The sequence below is a fragment of the Aotus nancymaae genome, unplaced genomic scaffold (assembly GCF_030222135.1).
Source record: "Aotus nancymaae isolate 86718 unplaced genomic scaffold, 86718_ANA_hifiasm-v0.15.2.pri h1tg000067l, whole genome shotgun sequence".
NCBI classification, from domain to species: Eukaryota; Metazoa; Chordata; class Mammalia; order Primates; family Aotidae; genus Aotus; species Aotus nancymaae.
In genome coordinates, this window is record NW_026988482.1 from 4,310,780 (window position 1) to 4,328,441 (window position 17,662).

General features: G+C 34.6%; 1 protein-coding gene across 7 annotated transcripts in view; it reads left to right on the forward strand.

Moving 5' to 3' along the window:
- The window catches only part of ATP11B (ATPase phospholipid transporting 11B (putative)), a 117,703-nt gene that overhangs the window by 55,749 nt on the left and 44,292 nt on the right, over positions 1 to 17,662 (forward strand). For all 7 annotated transcript variants that reach the window (XM_021674510.2, XM_021674511.2, XM_064366845.1 and 4 more), the window contains exons 11-18: positions 3,463 to 3,613; positions 4,751 to 4,948; positions 10,792 to 11,034; positions 11,594 to 11,769; positions 12,570 to 12,638; positions 14,256 to 14,329; positions 14,405 to 14,508; positions 16,955 to 17,136. In XM_021674510.2, coding sequence (XP_021530185.1) covers positions 3,463 to 3,613; positions 4,751 to 4,948; positions 10,792 to 11,034; positions 11,594 to 11,769; positions 12,570 to 12,638; positions 14,256 to 14,329; positions 14,405 to 14,508; positions 16,955 to 17,136 — 1,197 coding nt within the window. The remainder of the gene's footprint in view (positions 1 to 3,462; positions 3,614 to 4,750; positions 4,949 to 10,791; positions 11,035 to 11,593; positions 11,770 to 12,569; positions 12,639 to 14,255; positions 14,330 to 14,404; positions 14,509 to 16,954; positions 17,137 to 17,662) is intronic.

Sequence of the window (17,662 nt, forward strand, 5' to 3'; positions counted from 1 at the left end):
TGTCAGTGAAAATACAGAATAATAAAATTTGTAGGATACAGCTGAAGCAATATACACATTTCTAGCACTAAATACTTACATTAGAACAGAAACAGCAATGACAAAGGGAAATAAACATTGAAACCATAATGCCATTTACAGTTGCTCCCCAAAGAAGGAACAACCGAGGTACATATCTAATAAAATACATACAATTCTCTACGCTGAAAATTACAAAACCCTGAGGAAAGAAATCAAAGATCTAAATAAATGGAACAATATATCGTGTTCATGGGTAGAAAGACTCAGTATAGTAAAGATGTCAATTTTCCCAACTCAATTAATAGGTATAATGCAATTTCTAGAAAAATCTCAGCAAGTTTTTATTTTTATGTTTAGAAATAGAAAATTTATTTTGAAATTTAGATAGAAAAGCAAAGGAGGGAACAGTTTTGAAAATGAAAAATAAAGTGGGAAGGATTACTATCTGATGTTAAGTCTTACTATAAAAGCTACAGTAATCAAGACAATTTGGTGTTGGTGAAAGAATAGACACATAGATCAGTGTTACACAATAGAGAACCCCAGAATAGACCAATACAAATAGGTCCAATTGATTTTTGGCAACAGCACAAAAGCAATGCAATAGAGGAAGGATAATCTTTTTCAACAAATCATGCTAGAACAATTGGATATCCATAGCAAAACAAACCCAGACCTCCACTGTGTATAAAAATTAATTCAATTAGAGCATAGATTTAATGTAAAACATTAAACTACAAAACTTTTAGAAGAAAACAGAATCTTTAGGACCTAGCATTAGACAAAGAACTAGAAGACATGACACTAAAAGCATAATTCCTAAATGAAAAAAGTTAATAAAATATACTTAATTAAAGTTTAAAACTTGGTGTTGTGAAAGACCCTCTTAAAAGGATGAAAAAACAAGCAACACTGGAGAAAATATTTGCAAACCACAGATCTTTCAGAGGCTTTATGTTTAGAAATACAAAGAACTCTCATGAGGCCGGGCGCGGTGGCCCACACCTGTAATCCCAGCACTTTCGGAGGCTGAGGCTGGAGGATCACAAGGTCAAGAGATCCAGACCATCCTGGCCAACTTGGTGAAACCCCGTCTCTAGTAAAAATACAAAAATTAGCTGGGCGTGGTGGCTCGTGCCTGTAGTCCCAGCTACTTGAGAGGCTGAGGCAGGAGAATCACTTGAACCCGGGAGGTGGAGGTTGCAGTGAGCCGAGGTCGCACCACTGCAATGTAGCCTGGCAACAGGGCAAGACTTTATCTCAAAACAAAAATAAAAACAAATAAATGTAAATATGAAAGAACTCAAACTCAACAGTAATTCAGTGATGCAACTAGAAAATGAGCAAAAGACATAGTTCATATTTCACCAAATACGTATTTCACCAGAGAAGAGTTGCAGATGAAAAGCACATGAAAAGATATTCAGCATCATACCTATTAGAGAAAAGCAAATTAGAAACACATTGAGATATCGCCACACGTGTTAGAATAGCTAAAATCAAAATGGTGATACCAAAAGGCTAGGAGGCAGAGAGAAATCTTTTCTGTGTTGTTGGTGAGAATTAGAAATAGCATACCCACTCTGGAAGATAGTTTGGCAAACTAAACATGTTTACCATATGACCCAGCAGTGGTTAACTCAGAGAAATGAATTTTATGCTGACACAAAAACTCAAGCAGAAATGTTCATAGTCACCTTGTTACAGCAAAAAAAACTGGAAACAGCCCAATGTCCTAGACATCTTCATTGAGCTTTTTTGTGTATCTGTTGCTGTAGTAGGTTTTCTGAGATGTAATTCCCTCTCTTTTTTGGATATTTCAATCAAGTTGGAAGTTAAAACTAATACACAGTAAAAATAAGATAATAGGGGCTGTGGTATTAGTTTTAAATTTAAATAAGGGAAAGTTGAATATAAACCAATGTAGTTAGGACAGACAGTAGGAAGGAGATGGATTTTGAGTTAAATTTTGAAAAATACGTTAATAATATAGGGAAAAGGGAGAATGTGTCTGATGAGGGTAGACATGAGCAAAGAAAGATAGAAATAAACCAGGCATTTTGTTGCTGCAAGGAGACATGACTAGTTTAGTGAAAAGAGGTCAGATTTAGAGTCAGACAGATGTAGATTTGGACTTCATATCCATTCCTTACTAGCTCTGTGGCTTTGGACCAGTTGTTTCCTTCTCTTGATCCGAGTGTTCTCATCTATAAAAATGTGAGCAGTACTATAGGTGAAGTGCTCAATACTATACCTAACACATGATAACCAACAAAAGCCAGTTCTTTTCTTACGCTCCTTACTCCCTACCTACTGTCACTTCAGGATATATAGAGTTTACATTCAAACATGGTGGAGTATCAACTTATTCCATAGTTAAGTTTAGGTTAAATTATGGAAGGCCTAGGGAGAAAAATCAGAATTCAGGCATTTTTCAGTCTTTTAAGAGTTTTTACAGAGCCTGTGATTCACATTTTCCCTCAATATTTGTTGAACGCGTGAGAGTTCATTATAACGTTGTTTGTTTTGCATACATTTGAATTTGCAATGAGTTCCTTTAATTGTATTAATAATATGTTTTTTAACTTAAAGACATGTGGCATTAAGCTTACCTAGAAAAGAGAAGAGGGATTCTGAAATCAATTCCTGGCTTGTGTGAGTTTTGGGAAATTTACAGAATTATTTTTGTGCTTTGGTCTTTGTCAGTTAAAAAGTATGTAATCCCAGCACTTTGAGAGGCCGAGGTGGGGGGATCACGAGGTCAAGAGATCAAGACCATCCTGGTCAACGTAGTGAAACCCCGTCTCTACTAAAAATATAAAAAATTAGCTGGGCATGGTGGTGCACTCCTGTAGTCCCAGATACTCGGGAGACTGAGGCAGAATTGCTTGAACCCAGGAGGCGGAGGTTGCGGTGAGCCGAGATCGCGCCATTGCACTCCAGCCTGGGTAACAAGAGTAAAACTCTGTCTCAAAAAAGAAAAAGAAAAAAAAAAAAAGTATGTAATAATTTCTCCTTTACAGGGTTTTCATCTAGATTAGAAAGGATAGTAGATGTGGCAAAAATTTTAATGCTATGCAAATGTTTTTAGCTATTACACTTAAAAGAAGATGGATGCTGAAAATGTATAAGAAAAAAGTTAGAATAATTACTTATGGCAAAAATAACTGACTAAAACCGTCATTTACTATAAGCATTTTGAATGGTAACCTGGCTATAGTAAACAGTCAGACTTGTAACCTGTGTGTCAATTCTTTTATTGCTAATAAATAAATTCTATTGAATGGTTATTTCTTGAAAACAAAAACTGTGTGTTTTAAAATAGCTACAGTAATACCTTCTATGTTTTAATATGTTCTCTAATACAAGTATTAATTTCCAAGCAGATGAATATAGTAATACATAACTTGTATGTTTTATATTCTCTTTTTCTTCCTTTAGGTCAATGAATACATTTTTGATAATTTATCTAGTAATTCTTATATCTGAAGCTGTCATCAGTACTATCTTGAAGTATTCATGGCAAGCTGAAGAAAAATGGGATGAACCTTGGTATAACCAAAAAACAGAACATCAAAGAAATAGCAGTAAGGTATTTTATGGTGTTATTGACTGTGTCATAAAGGAAACATTATTTGGCTTTAGTAGTGACTTCTGATAGGAGTGGCCACTGTAATCCTAAAACCGTTAGTATTGAAGGGTGACAGAAATGGCATTACAAATGCAGAAAAGCCAGCATATTTGTACTGGTACGCTTTTTGCAGTTTATGGCATAAGAAGTTGTATTCCCTGTTGCATGACTTGAATAGTTCAAAGAGGTTACAAGATTTTAAATCCATCTATATTTGCATTTCACATTAATACTACAAACTCAGTTTTCTCTTCCTTTTACCATATCTTATAAATGAATCAAAGAGTAAATGGTTGTATTTTTAATTTTCTCTAAATAATTCAAGGATGCTTATTACCAGTCTTAACATGAAGTAATATGCAAATTATATCATGTTTTAATTGATTAAACATCAACTACCAAGAGAATTTAACCTAAAATTTGGGTAAATAATTGTTCCCCAGATTTCACTTTAGATTAAAATCTATGTATTGGAAGACAGAGGATCTCAAGAAACTACAAAGCAAATAATCACAGGGTCATATTTGTAATGTCATTCACAGTTAGGTACTTTTTCTTTCACAAATGCATGTTGAAATAAGGAGCTGCTAAAGCCATTAAAGTAGGCTATTCCTATATAATCTCTACTTAAGAGTTATAATTTCTAGCACTTTTAGCCTCACACTTTATAACTTTTTAAAAGTTACCCTCAACTTTTAGTAGTTACTTGATTTTGAAGGGTAGTAGAAGAATGAGATAAGTACACTCCAGAGATTATAATTTTGCCAAAGGTAGTTTCAGTCTTACCAGGCTTTTTGTTAGCTTTTGAAAGTAACCAATTAATTTATTTGAATTTAACCTTTTCTTCATTTTTACTTCATCAAGATTCTAATGAGCAATAAAATAAACAGAAAATGTAATGTTAAAAAGACAATTCAATAAATGAATAAAATTTCAATAAATGAAATTCAGTAAATGAATTTCAATTCATGAGTCTATTCTAGCTCAATATAGTTGATGGTCTATGTAGGCATGAAACTTTCTGGTAATTTTCTTCAGTAATACTGAAGAAATTGTAGTGTTTATTTTCTTATCAAGCAATTATTTCCTCTCTTCTAGATTCTGAGATTTATTTCGGACTTCCTTGCTTTTTTGGTTCTCTACAATTTCATCATTCCAATTTCATTATATGTGACAGTCGAAATGCAGAAATTTCTTGGATCATTTTTTATTGGCTGGGATCTTGATCTGTATCATGAAGAATCAGATCAGAAAGCTCAAGTCAATACTTCTGATCTGAATGAAGAGCTTGGACAGGTGAAAATGATCCTAATATTTTGTTTTTCTAATTTGTTATTTTTATCAAAGCAATACATGTACAAAGATTAATGTAACAAGATATTATGACGCTTATATCAAAAACAACCCTCCTTTGCTCCACTCCTAGCTGTTTCCAATTTTTAAATCTTAAGTTGCTTCTTTTGTTATTTACCAGTATATTTCTATTTGATACTCATTCTTAAGTTTTAGACATTATCTACTATGGAATATAAAGACAACTCATACTACTCTTCCCACACACGTACCCAGACACATAACCACTTTGCTTCTCCATAGCCCTCTAATATTATCGTATCACAATTTGGGATTTAATAAAGTTTTTATTAACGTCACTATGGTTGTTTTAATACTGTTCACTAATTCCCACTTCTATAGGTGTGCCCTGTAATACTAAAATTACATTTCCCTTCTTACACATTTTGTTTTCTCAAGAGTTAATTGCTCTATTTTTTCATTTTCTTAATTTTCATATACCCTAAACAAGTCTCTGATAATATGTAGCACATCTGCATATTCAAACATATCAGGTAATCTAGGAGTTCCTTTCTTCCTCCCCGCATTTTTTTTTTTTTTTTTTTTGGGTAGCCATGTCTTTGGAGGCTTTCACCTTTCTGCTCCCATTGGACTTAATCTTTTATTCTTTCTGTGCTTGCTTCTCAGCTATCACTCTGGACTTCCCTTTACCATCACCCTGGAAATTCTTTTGCCTCTCTCCTGTTTTGGATCTCCTTTTTCTCGCATCCAGTGTCTTCCCACCTGTAGCTTACTTTCTTTTGGTGCTGCACATCTTCTAATAACTTCCTGAGAAAGGATGTATGAGAGGAAAATATTTTGAAACTTGGCATGTCTGAAGACATCTTTATTCTCTTTTCATACTTGACTAATAATTTAGCTGGTATTACATTCCAGATTTGAATCTTCAGAAATTTGAAGGCATTTTATTGTTTTCCAACCTCCAGTTTTGCTGTTTAGAAATCCAGTACCATTCTGATTCCCAATTCTTTATGTATGATCTGTTGTTTTATCTCTGGAAGCTTTAGTATCTCCTTATGCAGTCGTTCTGAAATTCATGATGGTGCACTTTGGTGTTGGTTTCTCCTTTTTTATTTTTTCTTTCATTGGCAGTGAATTCCGTGAGTCTCTTCAGCCTGGAAACACATATCCTTCAATTCTAGGAAATGTTCTTGTATTATTTCTTTTATAACATGTCTTTCTATGTTTTCCTTGTTTTGAAACTTACTATTTCCATGTGATACCGCTTATATTTACCCTTTAATTCTCTTACTTCAATTTTCAGTTTTCATTTATTTGTTTTTATATTCTACTTTCTGGTAGAATTTCTCTGCTTTCTCTTTTTTCAGTATCTTTTGATTTATTTCTGCTATAATATTTTTAATTTCTAATATTTTGGTATTCTCTGAATAGTCTTTTTAAGTTACCTTTTATTCCATTTCTTGAACATAATCTATTTTTTTATCTTTCTGAGGATATTAATGACAGTCAAAGTCTTCTTCTGCTCCTTTGCTTGTAGTTCATTTTCCAAAACAATCAATTCTGCTATAATGTGATATATGCATTCCTAAAATTCACTGCATAATGCAAAATTGCTTAGTAAAAGCCGCAGGGTTTATGAGAGAATGGGATTAGGGGCACAACACAAAAACTTCATCAGTAATACATTTTTTTAAAAATAGAAACCTAATAAAAATGGCACTTGCCAAATTGTTAATAAATACACAAATACTGCAGTGAATATGGCACTTACCTGGAAGAGATCTGAAGTTTGCCTATGGAAGACAGGCATCAGAAGAGTTGTATGTGTTACTGTTAAGTGTTAGAAAGAAGGTTATCTGAAATCAGAGGGAAGGTTGTAATACCAGATGTGGACGAGTGTGACTCATAACACATGGTGAACTGAGATAGTAACTGAGGTTTGGGCAAAATTTGAGCAGTTTGCATTATGCTCAAATCGTCCCTTTATGTATCATTTGCATTGGGATAAATTCGTGTTTTCAAGACAGTCTTATAGCAGAACTGATTATAATTTGTTTCGGATTCTACCGTTTATGTAAGGAGTGATCCTAAAATGAATGCTAATATTTGGCTGTCATCAAGTTTAAAAGTGCTCTACCCAGGTGGCTGAGGTGAGAGGATCACTTGAACCCAGGAAGTCGAGGCTGCAGTGAGCCATGATCGCACCACTGCACTCCAGCCTGGGCAACAGAGTAAGACTCTGTCTCAAAAAAAAAAAAAAAAGGCTGGGCTCAATGGCTCATGCCTATAATCCCAGCACTTTGGGAGGCCCAGGTGGGTGGATCGCTTGAGCCCAGGAGTTCAAGACCAGCCTGGACAACATGGCAAAACCCCGTCTCTACAAAAAAATACAAAAACAAAAAATACGTAATTTAGTTGGAATACAAAAATTAGCTAGGTGCAGTGGTTTGCACCTGTAGTCCCAGCTACTTGGGAGGCTAAGGTAGGAGAATCGCCTGAGTGCAGGAGGTGGAGGTTACAGTGAGCCAAAATCGTGGATTACACTCCAGCCTGGGCAACAGGAGTGAAACCCTGTCTCAAAAAAAAGAAAAAGTGAGGCAGTGATATGCTTATCAGAAGCTATTGATACAGTGGGCCACACCTTAAGGTAATGGGCTAACAAGCCCAGCAGGTAATATTTCTGCTCCTTATAACTGCTGGAGCTGGCCAATGGAAATCTGTTTTTAGTGCACTGCCGTACTTCTGTGTTCAGCTGTCTGTGGAGTCCAGATTCTTTCTGGTTCAACCTACTAAAGGAATACACCTACTGGCTGTTGCTCCAATAAATGAGGGGCATTCTGAAGTTCGCAACTTTTAAAGAGATTTCAGAATTTAAACTACTCTGATACCCTGAATTTTCAGCCTCATCCTATACTCCGACATTCAGGGGTGGTATGTTACTTCCTGAGAGTTTGTAAGAATGGGTTTCTTCATCACATGTGTTTCAGATTCTAAGTTCTGGTAAATCAGTGTCACTCACTCATTTCCTTTCCATCTTCCAAATTTGTGTCAGTCTTGCATCTCGTGTTGACTTTTTTAATGTTATTTTTGTTCTTTTTTTATTTTTTTATCCTCATGGTGAAGTTATAAGAGAAGCAGAGATAACTAAATGTGCTTAACCTGTCATGTTTAACTGCAAGTTGATCCATTTATTTTTAGTAGCATTTAGGAGGCCTTAATATTTATGTTAAATAATTCATGTCACATTTCTTTAATTATATATCATATGTTTAAGACTGAAAGGCCCATTTTTACTTTTCTGAACAAAATTTTTCCTTTTTTTTTTTTTAATTTCATTTTAGGTTTTGGGGTACATGTGAAATTTTTCCAGTCTTTGACCTTTTCTTTCTCAACTCTCTTCCCCTCCTTTTTCTTCATGATAGAATTCTTGTTTGTCTGGAGCCTCACACTGTGGATGCATACCCGTGTCTGCTTCTCTCTTGCCCTCCTTTTTCCTTCATGATAGAATTGTTTTTCTGGAGCCCTCACACTGTGGATGCGTTCCCATGTCTGCTTTGTCTTCAAGAAACTTCTGGTGATCATTTCTTTAATTACTAATTTTCTCAGCCCCACTTTCTGCTTTTGAAACTGCAAATATTTCTTATATGTTTATTGCTTCTATTCCTATTTTGTCTTTGTACCAATGAAATCTTTATTTCATATTTTTCTATGCTTTTTTATTGTCATATTATCCAAGAAACAACTCTTATGAGGGTTTACAGTGATGACCTGTTTACCTCCAAAATTAAAAGATTAAACTTCTTGATTTTATATATGCTTTTAAATCAAAGTTATTTTATTTTATTCATCACTACCATCTAATCTCTTTTCTAAAGAATCCTCCATTACTGGTAAGTCAGTCTGTATTCTAGTCACCTCTGGAGTATTATTTCTGTTTGCTTGCTAATGTATCTTACATATTTTCCATATAAGTCATCCCTCATTCTTCCTGATCTACATGTGTGGGATTTTTTAAATTAACTTGCATGGGGTCTTTATATTTACCTTTAAATTCCAACTGAACATTGCTATAGATACTGGACAAAATTTAATATCAAATAGCAAAGATAAAATATTCTATCTCTTATTTCCAGTTTCACCATTTATTTGCTTTTTGACTTTAGTAAAGTCACTTAGACTTACTCTTCCTTAGTTTCTTCTCTAAAATGTACATTATGCCTACCTCATGAGTTGAGAGGATTTAATTAATTCAAACACTTACAAGTACTTGGAATGTGGTGAGTGCTGTACAATTATTGGCTTTTATTATTATTTTACACATAGCAGAATTTCTATGTCTCAGGTGTTATATTTTTCTTTACTATTCCCCAAAATATGAGTCTTGAAGTACAGTTTCTCACTTATCTTTATTTCTTGGTCAAAACAATTTTTTTGCCAAATTTAACCCTACCTTTCTTTTTGGATATTGATCTTTTTTCCTGGAATTTTGCTCAACTCATTTATTCTTTTTTTTTTTTTTCAGTGAATTTCTTAGGGTTTTCTGTATACAAGGTCATATCATGTGGAAATGGAGATGGTTTTATCTCTTATTTTCCAGTCATGTTAACTTTTATTTCGCATTTTTTGCCTAATCATCGTGGCTAGAACCTTAAGTACAATGTTGAGTAAAAGTAACAAGAGCAGTCTTATTCCTGATCTTAGGAAGACCAGCTTTCATTCTCTCTCTCCATGATGTATGATGTTAGCTGTGAGTTTTTAATAGATACCCTTTATCAGGCTGAGGAACTTCCTTTTTAGTCCTAGTTTGTTGAATGCTTTTATCATGAAGGTATTAGATTTTTATCAGATGCTTTTTCTGCACCAATTTTGATGGTTATTTTATTAATAAAATGAAGGTCAAGTACCATTTTATTAATATGATGGATTACATTGATTTTTTTAAAATGTTGAATCAATCTTGCAATTCTTGGGATAAATCCCATATATTTGTAGTATATAATTCTTTTTATGTGTTTCTGGAGTTGATTTGCATCTCTTTATAAAGGATGTTGGTCTGTAGTTTGTTTCTTCTCTTGTGATTTCTACATCCCTTTTTAAAGGACTTCTTTCTCAAGTCATTATTGCAGTAACCAAATTTTCATGATGATCCTGGTTGGATCAAGACTTGACTATTACATCCTTCTTTTCTTTGACCTACCTTCTTTTAAAGAAATTTTTCTGGAATTAATCTCCAAAAGTAATAAAATGATTTGTCTTACCTACTTTTAAAAATACTATATTTTTCTTTTAAACATTCATTCTTTTCTCTAAATTTGTTGTCTGTCCTCAGTTTCAATTTCTGTTTTAGACAGTTGGCCCCGCTAATGTCTTGTGTTGCTGTCGCTATCATTGTGTATTCCTGTTTCCAGCTCTGTACTATTTCTCCTCACTTAGATACCCGTTCACATTCTACGTTATTAAGCATCCTTTCCACCCTGCTTCAGAGATAATTCTTGAGTTTTACTACTTAAAATACCTCAGCCAAAAAACAAAATACGCATTAATACCAAATTCTCAGTCAGTTCTACAGATAAACAAGTACCTAAAGATGCCACAAACTTCAAAATCTATCTATGTAGCTTTAAACTATTTTGTGTTACCCTGTTTTCTTTTCTTGGCATCTTTATTTATTTAATTGTGCTTGGATTATAAGAATCTTAGCATCCATATATCATTATTAATAGATAAACTCGACTTCAGGAGAGCAAGGACGGGGATTTTTTTTCTTGTTTAACATAGGACCATGAACACAAAGGTTTATTTTCTTTTGTTTTCTATCTGTATAGGTAGATTACCTGTTCACAGATAAAACTGGTACACTAACAGAAAATGAGATGCAGTTTCGGGAATGTTCAATTAATGGCATGAAATACCAAGAAATCAATGGTAGACTTGTACCTGAAGGACCAACACCAGACTCTTCAGAAGGAAACTTATCTTATCTTAGCAGTTTATCCCATCTTAACAACTTATCCCATCTTACAGCGAGTTCCTGTTTCAGAACCAGTCCTGAAAATGAAACTGAACTAGTAAGTAATGTTTACATTAATAAATAAGGGTTTCAAATGAAATAATTCTCTTCAGTAGTTGATGAGTTATAGGAAAAAAGTTTGTGTTAGTGGAGCAAGGAATATATATTTGAAATTCCTATCTTTGATTCAACACTATAAAATATCCTAAGAATATGTGGTTACAGCCTAGTTTAACTTATTTAGTGTGTCTGCCTCAGCTCTTTGAGTATTTAAATGGAACGTAATTAAGAAAAGCTCTTTACTGCCTTGAAGTGAAGAAGACTTTCTTTGAAAAATAGAGCTTAAACTTACTTAATACTTTCTGAGACCTCACTTTTTCTATAAAAGAGTGTTCTCCTCTACTTGCAGTTTGGTTGTACCCCCTAAAAAGTTGCTCATGTGATGAAGAGTCCTAAGCAAATGTGACATTTTACTTTGTGAAGGCAGAAACAGCCAGCTATTCAGGCAATCAAGGTTGTAGCACTCTTGTTCTAGATCTTAGAATTCTGCTTCTGGTTTCCAAAAATGATATTTAGAAATGGTATTTTTATCATGAATATTAATTATATTTTTACAGATTAAAGAACATGATCTCTTCTTTAAAGCAGTCAGTCTCTGTCACACTGTACAGATTAGCAATGTCCAGACTGAATGCACTGGTGATGGTCCCTGGCAGTCCAACCTGGCACCCTCACAGTTGGAGTACTATGCATCTTCACCAGATGAAAAGGCTCTAGTAGAAGCTGCTGCAAGGTAATTTAGTCTAATTTCCAAATCTTCAGAAAAACACCTTTTAAATAAGTGTAACAATACTAGAGTCATCATTTAAAATTTTCAAACATAAATTCATTTTATTGTCAGAATTCATATAAATACATAAAAATAGAAGTATAATTAAATTTTAAATGAGAATTTGAAGTCATTTTAGTATCAAGCTTGCGTTGAATCTTTTTTAAAGATCTCTTGGAAAGTCTGAGTACTATAAAAATCCGTGTAATAGAATTTATGAAAAATGCTTGTGTATATATGTTGTACTACACCAACTCTGATCTTTCTAGTTCTTAAAGGTGTGTGTGTGTGTGTATATATATATATATATATATATATGTATTTTTTTTTTTTTTTGAGATAGAGTCTCACTCTGTCACCAAGAGTGCAGTGGCGTGAACTCAGCTCACTGTACCCTCTGCCCCCAGAGTTCAGGTGATTCTCCTGCCTCCGCCTTCTGAGTAGCTGGGACCACAGGCACAGGCCACCACACCTGGCTAATTTTTATATTTTTAGTAGAGATGGGGTTTTGCCATGTTAGCCAGGCTGGTCTTGAACTCCTAACCTCATGTGATCAATCTGTCTTGGCCTCCCACAGTGCTGGGGTTACAGGCATCAGCCAGCACTTCTGGCACCAAAGTAGTGATGTATTTTTAAGAGAAAATATTTTAAAATGCATTTTAAACTTCTATTTTAAATGTTTTTATTCAAATTAAGCTATAGTGACATTGTGAAATATGCAGTGTTGTTTTTAAGTCTCACTTTTTTATCCTTTTAATGTCTAGGATTGGTATTGTATTTATTGGCAATTCTGAAGAAACTATGGAAGTTAAAACACTTGGAAAACTGGAACGGTAATTTTTTTCATATGTTGGAATGTTCTCTGTGTTAAATGCATATAATATAGAATAGGGATCAGTAAACTGTAGCTCACAGGGCACATCTGGCCTACTTTTCTGTTTTTGTACAGCCCATAAATCGCCCCCCCTCTTTTTTTTTTTTTTTTTTTTTGAGGCAGAATCTTGCTCTGTCACCCAGGCTGAAGTGCAGTGGCACGATCTTGGCTCACTGCAGCCTCCACCTCCCAGGTTCAAGCAATGCTTGTGCCTCAGCCTCCCAAGTAGCTGGGATTCCATGCATGCACCACTGTGCCTGGCTAATACTTGCATTTTTAGTGGAGATGTTGACCAGGCTGGTCTGGAACTCCTAGCCTCAAGAGATCCACCCATCTTAGCCTCCCAAAGTGCTGGGATTATAAGTGTGAGCCACCGTGCCCGGCCCACATTACATTTTTAAAGGGTTATTTTAAAAAGAAGTAGAATATGCAACAGAGACGATATATGGTCTGCAAAGCCTGAAATATTTACTCTTGTCCTTTACAGAAAAAGTTACTGAACTCTACTCTAGAATGAGGTAGAGTTTTGTATCTCATCATAGTTACAACAGTAGTCTGCTTTAATATTTCATCTATATTTTAGCTTAGTGATTCTCAAATTTACTTGTATGTTTATTTTGAGATGCTCCTGGGTAAGGAGTTTCATAGGTTTCTACTCATTGAAAAAGAAAACTTTCCTTCTAATCCCTGTGATTTTTATCTTTCACACACAAAGGAACAGTAGTCTATATCTAGTTTTTTCATTCTTTGATCAGTTAGTTCATGTTTAATATCCTTACTCCTTTCATGGTTTTAGCAGTTCTGCTCGTGTGTCAGTTCCAGCTGTGCTTTTCCAAACTGTGCTTTTCCATACTAAACAGGGCCCATTCCTTGGCTGCTTGCATGTGAGATCCTGACTAGCTTATTTCATTAACTTGTAAAGCATTATTCAACTCATTGTTTTTCTTTGAAATATGTAAAGATTTCATACGTAAATCACCGTGTAAGATTCATCTGGAAGACTTTAAGCTACACCTCACCTAGCCACGCAAATTCTTCTGTACCTTCCTAGAGAGGCACTAGGGAATGCACCTCTGCACACGCACACACCCAGGTTCATAGTCACTGCTGTAATGAGCCTTTGATATTAATGTGTGTTGTGTTTGTCAGGTGTGTTAGGATAGAAAAGAGAGTTGAGAATCACTCACCTTTTTTAGTCAGAAAAACATGGGGCTGGGCTGATCTGGATTCCAGTTCTTGCTCTGCCACTCACACGCTCATCTGACTTTAGGCAAATTACTTAATCTTTCTGAGTTTAATCGTCCTCATATATAAAAATGAGGTAAGACCTACTTCTTTGGCTTCTCATGGGTATTAAATGACATAAGGTATGTGAAATACATGGCATTTGGTAAGTACTCAATGTCAGTCTCTTCTGTTTCTTTCCTATTATTAATGACGTGTAACCTATCATCATGAAAATGAGATTAATTTCTTGTTCTAAATTAGCCATTTTATCTTATATATGGATTATTTCCATATAATCACTTACTATTATTCACAAAAAGTAAGTTTTTGTCTTTCTTATTTTCTTTAGGTACAAACTACTTCATATTCTGGAATTTGATTCAGATCGTAGGAGAATGAGTGTAATTGTTCAGGCACCTTCAGGTAACCAATCTAAACTTCGATGAATTGTTATTTATGTCATATTAGGAGTTTGATAACGCATTTTTTTGTCTCCAGGTGAGAAGTTATTATTTGCTAAAGGAGCCGAGTCATCAGTTCTCCCTAAATGTATAGGTGGAGAAATAGAAAAAACCAGAATTCATGTAGATGAATTTGCTTTGGTAAGTGCAAATTTCTATGATGTAAAACACTGGGAAAGATATATTTGTGAAAGATTTTGGACTTTATTTTTTATAATTTATCAAAAATTATGGAAATTCTGCAGTTGTGTTACACCATGTATTGGCTCCACATTCCTTTTGTGAAAGCTGGCTTTAGTTGCAAAATGTATCTTCTCTTCAAACCTATTCTGCAGCCAGGGCTTATATACAGAATACGGCCCTGAATACCGTCAGGTTGCAAGGTCTACTCAAACTATGCTATTTTAAAAGGGTATTTATTAAACAAATACAGGGGAATCCTAATGATGTGGAGAAACTGGAACCCTCATACACATATTGCTGGTAAGAGTATAAATGGTACAACCACACTGAAAAGTAATTTGGCTAAGTTCCTCAAAAGGTAAACGTAGAGTTGTTATATGACACAGCAGTTCTCCTCCCGGGTGTACACCTAAGACAGCTGAAAGCATGTCCACAAAAAAACCTTATACATGAGTGTTCATAAACAGCATTATTTCTGATAACTTAAATGTCCAACTAATGAGTGGATAGGCAAAATGTGGTATATCTATATAATGGAATATCATTTGGCTGTTAAAAGGAATGAAGTACTGATATATGCAACAATATGGATGAATCTTGAAAAGATTATCCTGAGTGAAAGAAGCCAGTCAAAAAAGGCCATATATTGCATTTATATGAAATACCCAGAATAGTCAATTTCATAAGAAAGCAGATTAATGGTTGCCAAGGGCTGGAGGAAGGAGAGAAAGGAGAGTCCTTGTGGGATCAGTGAGATGTTGTGGATTTAGATAGTGGTGATAATTGCACAATTCTGTGAATATGCAAAAAAAAAACCCACTGATTTGTACTATTTGAAGAGGTGAATTTTATGGTATGTGAATTATATCTCTCTTATTTACAAAGTAAAAAATGCAGGGGAATCTTACTAAGTCAAAGAGCATCATTCATTTAAAAAGCAAAATTACTACACAGGTCTCTCTCAGTCTTAGAACTTCATGATCTCTCATTTTTGCATGTCTATAAATGTATGTCCCATACCTCTGCTCATCTGCCTTTAACAGTTTATGATTTTTCTCCCATAATTTGTTTCCTAATTGTTTATGTTCCACTTTACTTAACCACATTGTAACATCTGTGAGAACAAAGACATTATTCTGCCTTACCACCATTTTAACATTTAAAATAATGCTGGCACATAGTTGGTGCTCAGAAAGTATTTGTTATAGAATGAATGAATTTATATATTAATAACAGATGGTCCTTTAACTATTAAAAGAAGCACATTTGCAGCTATGGGTCATTTATAAGTCAGGGAATGGTAGTATTTGGAAATCTGCTAAATAGTGTCATATAGTATTTTTAAGTCTACCCTTTCCAAGTTGTTATTAGAATATTTATTATGGGGCTCAGCACAGTGGCTCACGCCTGTAATCCCAGCACTTTGGGATGCTGAGGCAGTGTCACTTGAGGCCAGGAGTTTGAGACCAGCCTGGGCAATGTAGCAAGACCCCCATCTCTACCAAAAAATAGCCAGGTGTGGTGGCACATGTCTATAGTCTTAGCCACTCAGGAGGCTGAGGCAGCAGGATCACTTGAGCCCAGAAGTTAAAGGCTACAGTAAGCCAAGATTACACCACTGTGCTCCAGCCTAAGCAACAGAGTGAGATCCTGTCTCTAAAAATAAAAAAGAATATTTGTTATTGGTTTGCCTGAGGAAAATGCATATAGCAAGAAAAGGGACTTTTGTGAGTCATTAGATTTAGATACCAGCTTTCAGAGATGAATAGTATAAGAAAATTTTGATCCTAGTAGAATCAGATAATCAATTCTGATTCCAATTCACTGGTGAAGGTATATTACTTAAAATAATTTGTTTGATAAATCTAATAAGTATTTTTTATAATGGCTATTTTATTGACTTATTTATTTGAAAGGCACATTTTGTCATACAGTGAATCTTCAGGAAATTATGGTCTTCTTTGCTTAAGAAAATCTCGTGAAATAGGTAAAATGGAATTGTAAGTTAAAACAGGAAGGTAGAACCTGCAGCTGTCTCTCTCAACAGTCTTGAAGGCATCATTCTAGAACTTTATGGCTTTTCATGCAACACAGTTTAAAAACCACTAATCAGATAGTCTTTATGATCCATTCTAGGCTCTAACATTCTGCAATTCAGTGACCTAAATTATTCTGAGCAACTTAAGAAAACATCAGAAGTTGAAAGAGGTGTATGTGTCCCATAACTCACATTAGTAGGGCTTTGTGACACTTTATTTCCTGTCACTAGGTGATAGTACTTTTTAAATGATCTGTGATTGACTTTTGGTAATAGATCCTCAATATATTTGGGTAGTGACTTCCTGATTTTCTGTTAGCTGTTTGTGTTCAGTTTTTGTCTTTAATATTTGTTTGTTTATTTTAGAAAGGGCTAAGAACTCTGTGTATAGCATATAGAAAATTTACATCGAAAGAGTATGAAGAAATAGATAAACGCATATTTGAAGCCAGGACTGCCTTGCAGCAGCGGGAAGATAAATTAGCAGATGTTTTCCAGTTCATAGAGAAAGACCTGATACTACTTGGAGCCACAGCAGTAGAAGACAGGTAACTCAGACAAGTAAACAATATTATTTTTCTTTCATAAGAATTTTTCTAACAAAGTGTTCTAATATGTGACACAAATTCTCTTTACTAACATCATATGATAAACTAATATATTTAAGATCAAAATAGAGAACTAAAGTCTTAATTTTTCTAAGTCAAGATACGCAATTTTTGTTTTGGCCAGATTTCTGAACTAGATGAAGGAAACCAGCTCTATAGTTTTTCTTATAGGCTTGAATCTTTAGAATACTTCTCAGCATGTTATGCAAAGACTTTAAGCACCTGCTTAATTCTCCTGCATTCCCTCCTACCACTGTCCCCTTCCACTTTATGTTTCATCACGCCACCTGTAGTTAAAACTATTCTATTTTGTGCCTTTGTTGTCCTTCTGCCTGGGTGATTCTTCCCTTCACCATCCATCTGTGACTACCTATTCATAAAGTATGGCTCAGATATTAGCCCCACTCCGTTAAGATCTTTCCTGACACCTAAGAGGATTAAAAATTATCTTCTTTGTGAAGTCTCA